The following is a 16,465-nucleotide window of genomic DNA, read 5'->3' as shown; positions in this document are numbered from 1 at the left end:
GCCGCCTTTGACGAAGATAGGTCCTCCTATCGAAACGTTGGTCAGCCTTTCTGAGGCACCTTATCCCGGTTTACAAACTTTATTCCACAGATATACGCGACGTACGCGAAAAAAGAAGAGCATGTGCTCTTTGCTGTAAAGCTAGAAAAATGATGAAACCTGTCCTTTTGCATTGTGAGGATGTCTATCCAGCTGTCGGTTTAGTCTACAATGGCCTCCTTGAAGCACCTAGGTTCGGGGATAGCAGGTAGAAAGTAAACATGTCGGCAATATTGATTTGTGAGGTGCAATTGGATGTTTGCAGAAAAGATGTCCCAAACTATAGAGGTGCACCAATGTTCCTAGTAGTGGTTCAGAGGGCTCGATGCTGGAAAATCTTCGCGAGTGTTTTTTTAACATGTAGGTAGGATATTAGGCAAAGTAAGGGCTGACGCAACACACCACCCTGCTTGAAAGCGGATGTTCATAGCATACATCCGTCCAGGTGGTAGAGGGGTAACATGTTTTTGGTAGAAGGTAGGGCGACGAGAGGGTAAGCGGACGGGTGAATCTCCGCGCATACGCGACTCGGTGCTTCCGGTAAGCGCTGAAACCTTTGTCATTTTGCTTCCTTCTTTTTCACAGACACGTTTTAATGCTGTTCAAATTCGCCGAAAATATATCGTGTACCTAGCTACGTTCATGGCCGCACGTGTACGTGAGATTCAGGAACCACAGTGTTAGAATCTTGAACAAGTGACACTATGTTATGCTAGCAGTGTGCCCAGCCTCCACCAATAGGAAAGCGACGAAAACAACCGAGTGGTCGAATGAAGGCTGCTGTTTGCACAGCCAGGCCTGGCTAATTCTTTCGATCTGCATCCTGCCGCAAGAAAACAGTTCCACTCAAACCCCGCTTACATTTGGTGAAGGCGATAGTTTGCTTTATCTTTGGAATTCTGCCGTCGGACTTACAGTTTCTACCATGGCCGCGGAAGAGGCCTGGAGTTTCCCAGCCTCTGACTGTAGTCGTTTTGCAACCCAAATGAGTGCCAAAGCGTTCACTCACGAGCACCGCATAAGAAGTGTGTTGTGGTGTGCTTAGTTTGTCGGACGTTTCGTTTTGAACCATGTTCTCTCAGCTCAGCACAGCAGACCATCGCGCTACTCATTATACCATGTGCTAGCTCGTCAGCAAGGTTCGCGGTTAGACGGCTATAGACACAGATAGACTAACAGATAGGCAGGTGCACAGCCAGCCAGCAAGTAAGCCAGCCAGCTAGCCCGGAAGCCAAACAGCCAGCCAAACAGCCAACCACACAGCCAGCCAAACAGCCAGCCAAACAGCCAGCCAAACAGCCAGCCAGCCAGCCAGCCCACCAGCCCGCCAGCCAGTCACGCAGCCAGGCAGCTAGGCAGCTAGGCAGCCAGACAGACCCAACAAAGTGCGTCAAGTACGCTAAGAATTGTACTTACATTGAAGTATTGAAGCTTCCACGCTTAATAGCAAACTTTGTGCGGGGTTTGGCAGACTTAAAAATTGTAACAGCGGAAACACATGCAACCACAAAGCAACAAGGACAAGGCACAAGCGCAGCCTTACACGCATTGTTTCTGCCGTAGCACAACTTAGTGGTTATCACCGCTGGGCATAAACAGCCACCTATTATCGCGATTGCAATGATTGTACACGCTGGGGCTTGTTTGATTTAAGCGGCAATAAATTGTACCGGCCAATGAGTGCTTCCCCCTTCACATCCAGGAAGTACTTTGTGTCCCCCTAAACACGACCGAGTGCCCACTACGTGATGTGGCGTTGTCATGGACCACGTCTTCAGAAGAGGGGTCTATCTAACCTCTTCCGAGTAGGCTTCGTACATCGGTGCCTAGGCCGCTGCTGTCTGTAATAAGTAGAATACATGAGATGGTACAGACGAACCAAGGGAAACACTTCAGAATAGTACTCAAGAATAAAAAGTTTGCCCGCACATTTGAATTGTCCATGCCTTTTTAAAATGCTTCGCCTGATATAAATTATCATTAAGGATGGCTTCTCTCTTGATGTTTTTTTTTGCCATAATAGTTACGCGGAAACCCGCAAGGTGGAGAAAAGTATTGAATAAATAGGATATTAGTCATACACCTAATCGTAGCAATTGCTACAAAAAAAAAAAACCCATGCGGGTTCCTCGAAAGAAAAGCCTCGCAGTTAAAGGAAAATTCGTCTTGCCAACTGCGAGACTTTTCTTTTGGGGAACCACGTGTGGGTTCCCTTCGTAGCAGTTGCTACGATTGCGTTGATATCTCACTTTCACTTTGTTAACTATTGTTTTTTCTTTGAAAAAAAAACACAACTTAGCGAGTTCACCGCACGTATTACTGACCTCATATTTTCAATACTTTACTTCTCCGCTCAACGTATGTAACATTCGCGGCTGAGGTTAATCTAACTCTACTATTTTACTAGAAAGCGTCTGGTTCACAATCGAACCGCTTTAACCTCTGCCAACTCATGCGCCTAATAACCCGCTCGTGCAGGCTGTGCAAAGTAAAGCATTAAATTAGAGAGAAATATACAAAAAAGGTACTTTTTTCAATAAAGTAGAAATTATTTTCATGTAGGAAAATTATTTGTGTTTCTCTATTTCTAGTACTAGAAGAATCTTTACGGAAGGCTGTCAGTTTCGTCTTATAGTGTCGTGGATTCATCATACTTCGGACATATGATTGTGCCTGGTAATGGAGATACTTTTGATTAAACGTGTACAACTTAATGATGCTCAATCTTTGCATCGATCTTTTTTCACTCCACTAGAACCAATGTCGGCGACAATATACCACGGAGTACTATTCGGTGAGTAAACTAATTTTTTTCTTCTTAAATATTACAATGAAGCAATAATTTACTGCCTTTAAATTTGTCCATTTACCAACGAAAAATATGTAGCAGAAGTCACACTGCATGCCCGGGTTGAGCAGAAAGGCGGACTTAGATGGGATTGAAAATTATTGTGCAATCTTCTAGCATATTACCCGCCGTCGTTGCTCAGTGGCTATGGTGTTGGGCTGCTGAGCACGAGGTCACGGGACCGAATACCTGCCGCGGCGGCCGCATTTCGATGGGGGCGAAATGCGGAAACACCCGTGTACTTAGATTAAGGTGCACGTTAAAGAACCCCAGGTAGTCGAAATTTCCGGAGTCCTCCACTACGGCGTGCCTCATAATTAGAGTGGTTTTGGCACTTAAAGCGATTTCCCGTTCAAAGCATATTGCCTTGAACGGGAAATCCCATTTTCTTTCTTAAATTAAAGAAGACTGGTGGCAATCCGCATGATATCACCATACAGAAGGATTAAATGCGCGAAGCTTAGGCCTTTCAGCAATTCACTTGTTTCATTTTGAACAGTGACATACCCGTACTGCCGCCCCCTGAAAAACAGTATTCCTTCGGGGGAAAAAATGTCGTAGTTGGTAGATCTGTCGAGCTTGGAGGGTGTCCCAATATAGTAATACAACTCCAAAGCCCACGTACTATTAACGCAGAGTTCTCAGGGGCATCATGGAGGTGCACAGTCCAGCGCCTTTCTTTCGATGAAATTGCGTACAAGCAGCGAACACAATATCTAATGTACCTCCCGACCTTGAGCTAGAAACTTACATTGACAGTTTGACCTTGAAGCACAAATTTGTGGTGCCGAATTTCATGGCAGTACAAAAATGCATGATCGGTCCCTTGAATGTTATTCGATACATTATTTCGATTAGGAATATTTTTTAGAATGGGTATTCAAGTGGCGTGGATGTGACTTATGTGCAACTCGTTGTAAATCCCCTTCGCCTCTGTCATTTCGAATTATCTCTCCAGCGATATTGTGCAATTAATAGCACACACGATTTTATGATGGTTATTTTAATGTTTAAAACATGGAGCTGCCCAGAGATAGATAGTTTTGACTAATTACACAAGCTCGGAGACATTATTGAATAGTTTGATGATGCATTCGGAGTAGCCGTGCTCCTTTCTCAAGCTTGCCTTGTTTTTATTGAAGGGCAGCAGATAGCCGCTGTCATATTCAGTGACCTTGTCACCGTGAAAGTGTGGCATTTGCCCAATGACTTGAGTTTGCGTGAAAAAGCGGCGCCTATCAACGTGGCCCATATTCTATGATCACTTAAGTTCCCAACTGCCCATACGCCATGTCACAAGTTTTGTGTCCCCAATCGACAACCGACCTAGTATTACTTACGCTTTGGCAAAAACTCCGTAGCTCTAGTACGCGTGAAAAGGTTAGAAACTGTACAACATAACGAAAGATGCGGAAGTTCCCAAAGGATGCCAATAGCGTAAAAACAGTCACCGGAGGCTAAGTCTGGCGAATGTGGAGCGTTTTCGAGCACTGCGATGAAACTGCAGGCCGTGTGTGAGTCAAGGTCGGACAGTGAACTTTAATGTAAGAATGAGAAGGGGCATATTTTTAATTATTTATTTATTCTTAAAATGGGGCCCCTGAAGAGGGGTTTTACGTGAGGAGTGGGCAGCTTCAAAGTAGAAGGTGCTCGATGGCAGTCTTGAACTCAGTCGCACTGGAGTGGTCCGCTGCTTCTTCAGGCATATCAATGCAGTCTCTCGCTGTACGTGGGAAAAACGAATGCAGATGGGGGATGGTGTGCGCGCATGCAGGGGGTATACTGGCTCTGAATGTTTAGTCCGTGATGAATGGCGATGAGCGGGCGATATGACGCAGTTACCAGTCGGAGCATGATAAAACTAGTGATATAAAATTAGCCTGAACACTTGACGTCTCGTTTCTAGACTGGAAAGATTCACATTAAATTTTAGCGCTATGATGCTAGTATAGTAAGACTAGTCATAGAAGATAAATCGGGCTGCGCGGTTTTGGACAAATTCAAGCATGTTAGAAAGATTAGTATCATGATGGTCCCAAACTGAGCATGCGTATTGAAGTTTGGGCATTTTATGCGTATTCAAGCTTGCCTACAGAATTGTAGGCAAGATTTTTTAGCGATAGAGGAGCAAATTCAGATTTCGCCGGAGAAAGCCGAGGGTGCGGTTAGCCTCGTTAGTTTAGCGATGAGAGATTACCAGGAGAAATCGAGTGTCAAAATAAGCTCCATGTATTCATAACACGTCACAGATGATATTACTGAGTTAACTCAGAGATATGAGGGTGCTACATAAGAATGCCGGCTACTGAAAGAGATCAATGTGGTTTCATTTACATTTAATAACATCAACCGTGTCATACACCATGTTTCAACTGTTTGTCAGTCACGCTGTAGGACTGGGATATCTGAGCTATTGTTAATGGGTCGGTAAATAACACAGTCGTCTGCTAGTAGGCGTATGTTAGAAGATATATCACTAAGAATTTTAAAAGATTAAGAAGAGAAGGGCTCAAGAACAGAACCTTGAGGAACCCCAGAACAAACAGCAGACAGAGGAGTTTAAATGTTATTTGCAAAAACTAACTGTTGCCGGCTGGTCACAAAACTGCGCAACCAATTATAAATTCAGGAATTGAGGTTCAGGACTGAAAGTTTCAAGAAAAGATGATTGGAAGGTACCTTACTAAAAGCTTTCTCGAAATCTAAAAACAATGAGTCTGTGGGAACTGATGTCATTTATAAAGATTGCAAGTTGAGTACCACAAGATAAATTCTTAGGAATTCCGTGCTGGCTATGATGAAAAAAGTTGTTACAAATTAGAAATCTCATGATGTGGGAAAAGATAACATGCTCCATCAGTTTGGAACAAACACTGCTAATAGAAATTGGCCGATAGTCAAGACATGACTTTGAAGAAGGTTTTGGGGACTGGAATGATCTTACCTGCCTTCCAGTCCTGCGACACCACTCCAGACGAGAGTGACTATTGAAATATGTGTGATGAAAGACACTAGGGAAATCTTTTGTATATTTAAGCACTTTCCCGTTAATTTCGTCAAATCAATTGATGAAGTTAGCTTCAAAGTTTCTATAGACTGCAAATGCCATCAGGTTCAAACATGATGGCTGGCATGAGCGGATATTGAGGGTTAGGAAAATAAGGAAGATTGCCTTCAGATTATTTTGTAAAAACTCAGAATGTTGAATTAAGTGTTGTTGCAAGTTCAGCGTCAGGTATAGGATGCCATTTTGGTCAAGTATCTTTATCGGTTTCTTAGGACATGTATTGATTACCTTCCAACATTGACGAGGGTTACGTTGCATATCAGGAAGTGAGGTTGAAAAGAATGATCGCTTAGTTTTTTCAGCTTGTCACTGAAACATGTATAAAAACTAGTGTCGCCGTGGGTCACGCGCAGTTCATACTTTTAAAAGTCACGTTGCGCTTATTCGGCCTTGCTACATCTTCCCTTTTATAGGGGAACTGAGATGTGGCTGGTACCGGATGGCACCGATAGGGCTCGCATCGCTGTCTTGTGCTTCTCCGTTATTCTTGAGTGGATTTTGCGGAACATGCGCTTTCGGGCGCGAGGCTCGCTTCAGGTTGCGGATGTACCAGGCGGAGGTGCTCCCGCGTGTGCCAAAGTTCCCGGTCAGGTTCAGCCTTGACGATCGTCGAGCGGTGTTCGTCGGCTGGTTTGAGAAAGGCGGTGGGAGGCCAGGTTCGTTCGTTTGTAATATACTCTGTGACCTGCTGACCTGGCTTCACAGGCGCCAAGTTCTTGCTGCCATGTTTATAGTAGGTCCAGTGTCGATGACGTATTTCTTGAAGGCGGCCCCAGAAGACGTGAGGTGGGATTGTCCGCAGTTCCAAATGAGCAGTAGGCACCGGTAGAACAGGCCTAGTCTGGCGTCCCATCAGCCTCTACACAGAAGTCTGGAGCGCATCATCACTTGTGGTATTGCGCTATTCTAGTAACGCCATTTGAAACAAGGGTATATTAAACCAAACTTTTTTAAAAGCTTTTTTTGCTTTCTGAACCTCTCTCTCTCCGTGTGCCATTGGAACGTGGATGATAGGAGATTGTGGTGATGTGATCAACACCCAAGGTGTTCATAAACTCCTTGAACTTGCGGCTGTTAAAAGGCGGGCGATTGCCAGTGCGCAATTTCCCGGGCAAGCCACGAACAGAGAAACTTCAAGAACACTTGTTAAGAAAGCCTGCAGTTGTACGAAGCTCTTCAATTTCAAAGAAGAACAAGTAGAAGCTGCCAATAAGGGCGAACTCGTGGCCATCAAAGGAGAACAAGCCCACACCAATAATTTCTCATGGTAGTGAATGTACGTAACGACTCAGGAGTGGCATTCAAGGGTTTTGAGGCTGATGCTTTTGGCACAATTTACAAGCTTTACTGAACTGCTCGAAGTTGCTCGAATTATAGGGCGAAAACATCAAGTACTTTGCCACACATCCATCTTATCCACTCCTACGTGGGCCGCTTGAAGAAGACTCACCATTTCCGATATGTTTATTGCGGTACAATGGCCTTGTTGCTGCAAAATACGAGGCCGTCCTCTGCATGTGTCTCGTCCCGGTACGCGCAGTACGTACGAAGTGGCTCAGGGACTTCTTGCTTGTGAAGCGGCCAACTTGTACTCGCGTACTCCTGTCGCTTTACGAAGGTGCCATCATCCGTTGCTGCTAGTAAATCTTGCAGGGAGCGTTAAGAGGCTGAAACACATTCAAGGACATTGACTTGAAAGTGCTCGTTTTTTTCCATGGATCTTTTACTAAGAAATCTTGTTAAGGCGCCAGATAGGAACAGTTCTTTGTCAGGCTTGTACGCCCCATTGATAGATAGCGTTGTAGAGTTGGGCAGTTTGTAAACACAGGGGCACTGTTATAACGGCTTACTAAATATCGCTACTAAGGGGCAGTGGTCAGTTTGAACTGTTACAGCATGCTGTCCAAATATGTAGTCATGAAAGGTGGTGCATCCATGAAAATGAGAGAGCTTTTTTTCTATTTGGGTCTATCCCATCTGTGCGTCAGTGAGTATCCGGGACAAAAAATCAACGGGCGGCGCATCATGTATGAGCACAGTGCATAGCTGGCTTGCATCAATTGATAACGTTAGCCGTTTGCTTGGGTCAAAATAGTGGAGGATGGGTGCTTGAATCAGAGCTGCACACAATCTAAGAAAGCTTTCCTGCTAGTTTTCGGTCCTGACCCATGCAATGACTTTCCGCAACAAAGTTTGAGTGGTGCTGTTACCATAGACACAGACATGTTTGAGATAAAGCGCTGTATAAAATTCGTAGTGCCGTAGAACACACGAAGGCCTTTGCCTTTACAATTTTTTGGCGTGGGCAATTTTTGAATGTCTTGTACACGTTGGGGCTCCACACGGAGGCCTTCGGCGCTGAATACGTGTTCCAGATAGCGCACTTCTCGCTTAGAAGAAAGCATTTCTTAAAATTTACTCGAAGATTCTGTTCACGGGAGCGCGTCAAAAGAAGCTGCGGATTGTGGTCGTGCGCTTGCTTAGTCTTGCCCCAGAGATCACTGTCGTCGATTACTACTGCAAAATTTGAGAGACCTTCTAGGATGCGGTGCATCCTTGCCTCAAATATCTCTGGATGAGAGGAAATTCCTAAAGGCATGCGCAAGGAGCATGCCTTTCAATAGCTCAACGCCATCGTTCATGCTGTGTTTGCTGGTATAGAAAAATGATACATTTTAGGTTGGGTCTTGGCTGGCTAGAGAGAGAATCAGAAGTTGCCTAGAAACATTTCTGCTAATTGCAAAGGGCACCCGATGGAACTGAACTGTTTCTGATAAAAAGATAAAATCCGAAACAGTGCAGCTTAATTATACTTGAGTACAGCGCAATAACACGGCAGAACAATACACATCATCAGTGCTGCGAGAGAAGCTAAGAAAACTCGATCGCAAATAGAGCGGTGGCATAGTGTATTCGTGACCGCTTTTTTCGCGCTCTACCCAAGTGTTGTTGAAGATAGGCGCCAACAAGCACACTATGTCTTATGATCGGAGAAAAAAATACTTAGACGTCGAATGCTGAATTACGATTAATGATTAATTTCCATGGTTCTTTTTTGGTAGTTTGAATTCAGCTCAGTTGGGGAGTTAGCAGGCTTAACCTAAAATAAATAAATGTAACAGCCTTTCTTTGGACAGCTTAAGGTTCCATGACAATAACTTAATGAAAGGATTCAATATAACACAGAAAGCTTGAGTGTCGTATGCGTAAAATAAGTAAAAAGTGTATGGTTTGAGTGAAAAATAAACACGCTTGTGCTTTAAAGGGCCCCTCACCAGTCCTTATAGCCAATTTTGGTTATATGTTGAAAGTTGCTACGTGTCCTCTAGGAAACGTCCTGCCCCAAACATTTTTGAAATCGGCTCATTAATAGCCGAGATGGAAGTATTTCAGTGCCGCGTACCTATGATTTCAGGAGGCGAGCTGCACTGCCAACCGGGACGCTCTTTCCATTCCCCCCGTCTAGCCTCCGCAAGCGCAATTCATTCCTTGCGTACTCCCATACCGAACCTTGAGAATTGTGTGACGCGTGCGTCACGGGCCCCGCCTTCATTTTTTTCTACTTGCATTTTGTGGGGCGGCGCACTTCCGCTGACGGCGTCGCGCGCGAGCTGTTGTGATTCTCTCCTTTCGCGCAGCGTACGATTTTCGCGCCGCACACGATGACACCTGACTAGCGGTATATGTCAGTGTTACACGAACACTGAGGCAGACACAAGCGGATCACAAAGCATGATCCTACTCTGGAGCACGGCAGAAATTAACATCGTTTCGGTGCCTGCGTACGTGACTGCGCGATGGTGGAAGCAAGTGGACGAAACGGAAGTACATCTCTCGTGCCTCGGTGAGAAGTAAAACAAAAACATGCAGACACTCAGTTTGTGTGTTTTATTATTTTTTTAGCTTTAATTCGTCTTTTCAAGCAACACATTACACAAATAACACGTGTTTTCGTGAATAATTCTTGAAGTCACATGTCACCGCGACCGACGTCACAGTGCAAACACGTGTACGTAGGTTCATTAGCACGTGTACGTCCTCCTCGGGCTCGCAGCGCGGCGGTTGCGAGGAGAAGGAAAAAGGGCGTTTGGTTTGAAATTTCAGTTCTTGCCGCGGTGCCTAGTGATGTAATACTTTGCAGGCCGGATCGTTATCGCGCAATGTATGCTCTGAGCTTGTCAGCTCAATATGGCTAGACCTGGTCAAGGGCCCTTTAAGAAGCGCAACTTACGGAAGGCGAAACGAAATGTGCTTTTGATGTGTAGCTTTAAAGTAAGATCACCAGTTAATGTTGTTCGGTTATGTCTGTAATCACTGACCTGTTTTAGGGTTGGTGAACCCAGTTTGTACGAATATTTGAAAGGTGTTTTTAGTTAAGTATACCAAGATAGCTATTTTTTATGTATTCGTGACTATACTATGTTTATCACGCCATTTCAATGTAATATGCAGACTTCAATTTGATCAACAGTACATGTAACTTCAAGGAATCGCATGGAGTCATCCGCAAGTAGCCTGATGTGTTTTCACAGTGTTACTAAGTTACATGAAGTCCAAACAACAAAGAGCCCAATACGATGTGACAGAGAGCTGCAAAACAATCCCCTCCACTGAAATCAACCTAACAAGTTCTGTCTAGTAATACCGTATTCACGAAAAAGTATTTGATGCAGAATAATATATTTAGGTGTTACAATCAGTTTCCGATGAAATTTTTTTTCTCATGACTTGATATAAACTAAGAATATGGCGTCGCTATTACTTATCCAGCGTTTCTGCTGAATATTATCCAGCGTTTCTGCTAATCTGTTAACTACTGTAAGCGCCTGCGTCATGGCTGAATTGGGAATTCGCAATGAAAATTACTTTGTAAAGAAGTCTGTTCAAGGAATTGCACAATGCGTTTAGCGAATATGTCATGAAGGCGTTTACAAATTGATTATGTTCATTTTACAGCTACTGTGATGTGTTATGAAGACAACATGAACCATCTTCACATCACTGTGTGCTTTTGCAGCTGACGGTGAACAGTGAAGCTATTGAATAGAAATGCTAAGGGCCAATTCTGCATAGCAGCTCAGAAATAGATTAGACCTGCTACCTCAATATGTACCTACGAGAGTTAGAGCGCAAATGTCCCAAACTTGTACCACGGAGACTACACAAACCATCGTAGTTTGAAACTACAGGAGCCGCTTTGCTGGCTACATTTCAAAAGACTCCACCGCAGACTGGCAGTAAAGTGCGGAATCGTACAGCGGTAAAGTCGATTCCGAAAATTACGCCATGTGCACGAGAAGGAATATATATGAATTCCGTCGTAAAGTAAAAACAACCTAAGCATATTTTTCGATGTAATAAAGGAAGGCTGTATAAAGTTTGAGAATTCAGTCAGCGAAACATAGCCAGTCGACCCCACTGAAGCATAACATTGCGTAGTCTTTTTTCGTATTATCTTGAATTCTATGCTGATTACCGAAACAGTCACGCCGTTGTCCCTTAAATACATTGTACAAACATCTAAAATAAACACAGTATCTTGTTTATTTGACATAAGAACACAAGGAGGCACAGCCGTTGGAACTAAATTATCAGTGACCTCATCCCCACTTACCGCCGTGGCTAAACTGCTGCCAAAGTGCCTGTCTGCCTCTCTCATTGGGTAATCCTTCGACACGGTCCACCTTTTACAATAAAGCATGGTCAATCTTATATATAGAACTTTTAGTTGTTATTGCAACATGCTTAATGGGATGTCTCCAACGTGTTTTTACAACTTTTTGTTATCGTATTACTTCAGTAATTGTTTTAAAATATATTTTGTTCTAGACAAATCAAGAACTGCCCTCTGACAAGACCAATGTCAGCGTAAGTTTTTTGCTTTCGATTTTCGAACGCAGGCCGTTATCACTCCTCAAGCACTGCAAGAAAACTTACATTGGTAGTTATCCCGTACCCGAAATGCTAATCATGTATGTCAGGCAACATGGGGCATATATCGTGCAAAATTGTGTTCTTACGTGTAAAAATACTTTGAATGATGCTTTTCGTTTCAATGAAGCCTTCTTTTACTCTTCTCGCACTCAGCGGGCGCTAGCAGCTGATGTCTTTCACAATGGAGGCTTTTCTATATCGCACAAATGTAATCAGAATTGTAATTGAAATCGAAGCGGCTCGGGCGGGCGTCCTAGCGCGAACCTGCATTCAAGGAAACTTCTGCGCTGCAGCAGCAACCGCGTCTTGAGGGGCTCCACTAGTGAGGTTGCTGGTGACGCGCATCACCGGTAAACCACATAGCACTGATGGAATATCGATGGCATTTCTCAGAGCCTGTGAAATTATTAGGTCTATCTTGACGTTCATTTTTAATTTTCTTGAGACCAATTTGTGTGGATAGCTGCTAAAAGGGACAACATTGAGTGTGCGCAGAAGGCTCATGCTACCTGTGGAAGAGAGAACGCTTCCTTGATGCCTCTGTGGAGGTGATTCAGGGGAAAGTAATGATAGCTAGGACGGCTTCAACATTGGGCTTCGACATTTTCCAGTTAACCAGAGTGCACGTCGCTCACATGTCTGACAACATTTGAACGGGCCTTGGAACAAGGCGCTTTTCGGAATCTTTCTCCTATGAGCAATATAGGGCACTGCCTTTCGTGGTAAGAATCATTGGCTCGCAGGTCTCCCCGGCTGCAAGCACCCGAATAAAGCGGTGGGCAGACCTGCGATGGAGAACAGAGTGCTTAAGCTATGGATCCTTACCGGCCAATATTAGAAACTGAACTGGGTCACGAGAACCCTTTCGAGTGAACTTTCCTTAACCGGTACGCTTTACTTATGAGGATTCATAATGTGGCAGAAGAAAAGTCAATTAGGTACACGTGCTACGATAGAATATCTACCAAGGTGAGAAGTTCTCTTCTTGTGAACATGCTGCTAGCCGTGCCAAAATGTACTATGCCTCAGTTAAGCTGTGCTGGATAGCCTGCAAAAGTTTTATTCGCGGATGGTAATACAGGTGGGCCTTGCAAGGTAATAAGTTTCGAGCCGCCTTGAAGCACCGGCGGTTCGGCGGAGGAAGTGCTCGTTCAATGTTCGGTCTGCCCTTCTGTTACATATACCAAGCAATGTGGGATCTCAACCCTCTCCGTAACAAAGGTTAAGTAAATGGGTGCCACCATGATAGTTTGCTCTCAATGTGGCAAGAAAGAAACCACAAATTGCAGTAGTTTCTTTCTGCTGTACGTTGCCGGCCTCAATGTACCTTAGACAGCTTCTTTATGTATTCTGCACATGATATCCACAAAGTAACTGAAATTCTCCGTCTTGCTAAAAAGGCTCGTGAGGTCATGTGCCTTCTAAGTCTAGCGTCGCAAGACACAACTAAGCTATGATCCAACAAACAGCATCGCCCTGTCAAATACGCTCCTGTCGGCATGGTGCTCATGTGGTCCCAAGTAGAAAAACGTGTTTGGTGAGAAAAACTACTGGCATATTATGCTAGGCGTTTCGTAGTCACTGATCAGCTGAGTGACGTTAACTGGGCTATCGCATGCTTCTCGACCAGCAGCCGACGCTTTGCAAAAATGCAAGTCATGCATTTGGCGAGCTTGCAGACCAACACACAGTGAGAGGCTCATTCACTATCCAAATTGGCTTCGTTTGGTCAAGCTGAAAAGCTCCAGCAGTGTTGTTGAGGAAGAGGAAGTGAAATTGACAGGGAATAAGAGAAGGACGAGTTATATCGACGGTCCCTTTCGACGTGATTTTGATAAGCTGTTCTTTTTTCTTCAAAAGGTAAATTCTCTTGGCGTTTGTAATAAACAAAAAGTTGAATAAAACGTGATGCCAGATTGCATATTTCATAGGTGAAACTGCGCTGATCATAAACGCATGTGATATTGGGGTCAGTCAGGCACATTAAACGATATGCTTACACAATACCACCTGCTGGGATGGATATCTTTGACGTGGATAAGAGAGGGGCCGAAGGCTACAGGTAAAGAAAGCTTCGCTCTCAAGTGGTTCCCCTCCGTTGTGAGCGAATCTACCACCTACGTAGTGTATTCATCTAATGATGCCGGCGAAAGTTGGCGTCAGTTAATTGGCCACTAAGAATAAATGCCCAGTCCACTTAAAGTGATACAGTACTTGTGAAGAAATTTATTTTCATTGATTTCAAAATTATACCTTGATTATTACACGTGAAACAGAAAACCAAAGGTTCAATTTTCTGATTTTGCAATGGAACACCAAGCCGATGCATCGTGATGAATATTGAAGTATTTTTTTTTGTTCGGGCCGCTGCGGTTAAGCGAAAGTCCTGCAAGCTTTCCAAGTTCAGTGTTCAGCTATTTTCGAGTACAATGTCATCCATTTTTATTATTTTAATTGGTCCCGAGCTTCAGAATGTTTGAGGCCACCGCGAGACGAGGCGGGAACCTAATGTGGTGGGGCCACACGTCCTTTGTTGCTGCGAGTTTTTCGGCTTTCCGAGCATCTTGTCGCATTAAATTGATGTTTTGTTTTGTTGAGAATAGCGATTCTAAAATTATTCTCGAACAATGTTTCTACTTGGCGTCCGTTTAATGTAATTGCCTGTGCTTACTCATGCAAAATTACTGTTCTTTTTGTTTCTGCTGCGTTTTTCTCTGTAAAGAACTATGACTGTTTGCTGTACTGGCAAGAATACCACAGGGTGAGTAAACTATTTATTTATTCTTCCGAAAGAGTGGTCGTGTTTGTAGAGTTTGCTCTATTTTCATGTTTCCACGTCACAAATACAAAAGCAGAGCCATTGAGCACTCTTCATCGTCTTCAGTAGCTAAAAAAAAGATTGCCTTAGCTTATAGTGAGCTTCATCGGGACAAGATTAGACCTCCTTACTTGTGCTTAACTTCTCAAATGAAATTTTATTTTTTCATGAAAGAGCACTAGGAGTATACGGCGCTATATATCGAAGACTTAGGTGGTGTATTTCTGACAATACTACTCAAAGAACATTTATTAAAAATTCGGAAAAAGATGGTGCCTGATTGCTTTTGGTAAACAGTTGTACCGTGTGCCTCATTTGAAGTTTAATGATTTAGATGAAAAGTCTATCGTATGTAATTCTGATTATTATATATATTTTCTAAAGAAGACAGAAGCGCCGGGTCTCTTTTAGAATATTTTCAACGAGCGCATTTGTTTCCGCAGGGTAGCATGACCGCAGAAGTGAGTTTATTTATTGCGATACAAATAAACATTTTATTGAAGCGCTCTCGGCATTCCGCTTGACATCAAAACACAGGGGGTGAAACTGAGAGGGGCCATAATAGCGACAAGGAATCTTATAGGTGAAAGTGGGACGGCAAGTAGGTCGAGCTGTGAAGAAGTAGTGGGTGCAAGCTACTACGACTAAGCTACATCACAGCGTGCCATCATCCTGATTGCTAACTTGGTTCTGTTGGTCATGTTTCTAAAGGCATTACGCTCGCAAAAAAATGCAATGATGCCCAAAAGCAGGTGGTCCGTTGCCATCAGGCTTGCGGCTTGGACGGACAGAAACAATTCGGAAATGTTCAGTGGCAGAACCAGGTGAGCAATGCTCCTTCGCTTAGTAGTCACTCAGATGTTAAAGAGGCGCCATAAGACCAAGCCAACCACAAAAGAACGAAATGGTCGTCGTAATGCTCGAGCACAGGCTGAGAGTGAGAGCTGCGTCAACGTGAGACTCCGGAGCCGAATAACGTAGATTTAATGCATCATGGGGTACGAAAAGACATCAAAATGAACGAACATGTAATAAGCTAAGCCATCGCAGCTTCCATCTGCAGTAAATTAATTCCACCGCCATTTAATTGAATCGAGACTTCGCCCACAAATGCATTATTTGACAGCCTGTAGTTCTCAAAAGAAAATGTACTCTAAAACATTAGTAGAGCATTGAAATATGCTCAGAATGAAATTGTAGTCTGATTTTGAAACCAAATGTCGCGCTAAGTTTTCCGCGTCAAATAAGAGTTTATTCAGTGACATTGTCTGCTGAAATATCTTTGCTTCAAGGAATCCCCCCTAAAAATATCGCACTGTATACCTCTTGAGCAACAACTTCAAATGACTGTTGTGTTCTTATTTTTTTTCTTTGAGTAACTTGTTCATTTCACATTTCTTGTAATATTGACAATGCCACATATCGGTTGGTGGTCTCTTTGGGGTAGTAGGGCGAAGATTTTCTGGCGAATAGTGAAAGCCTAGATTGATAATAAGAGGTAGGTAAGTATAGATTCCGATAAAGAAATTAGTTACTTTCTAGCGGATTGTGGTGTTTTCTTTATATATTTGCCTTCACGATAGTTGGTGTCCGAGTTGGCAAAATTAACTATATTTCAGTGCATGTTTTGTGCGCTGAATGAAGGCGCATGTCTGCGCCCGCGAAATTTCTACTGAATGATTGGATCGAATGCTCTCAATGAAAGTGTTTATACGGAGACCTCCATAGTCTTCAGACGTTGCCACCACACTTAGTCACA

At 43.6% G+C, this 16,465-nt stretch overlaps 1 protein-coding gene across 1 annotated transcript in view; it reads left to right on the top strand.

Moving 5' to 3' along the window:
* Positions 1 to 16,465, top strand: part of LOC142559247 (membrane metallo-endopeptidase-like 1) — a 170,738-nt gene that overhangs the window by 136,237 nt on the left and 18,036 nt on the right. The window contains exon 6 of the mRNA XM_075670875.1: positions 14,611 to 14,649. Coding sequence (XP_075526990.1) covers positions 14,611 to 14,649 — 39 coding nt within the window. The remainder of the gene's footprint in view (positions 1 to 14,610; positions 14,650 to 16,465) is intronic.

Source organism: Dermacentor variabilis, chromosome 10 (assembly GCF_050947875.1).
Source record: "Dermacentor variabilis isolate Ectoservices chromosome 10, ASM5094787v1, whole genome shotgun sequence".
Classification (NCBI taxonomy): Eukaryota; Metazoa; Arthropoda; class Arachnida; order Ixodida; family Ixodidae; genus Dermacentor; species Dermacentor variabilis.
Note: the sequence above shows the minus strand (reverse complement) of the source record. Positions and strands in the feature narration are given on the sequence as shown.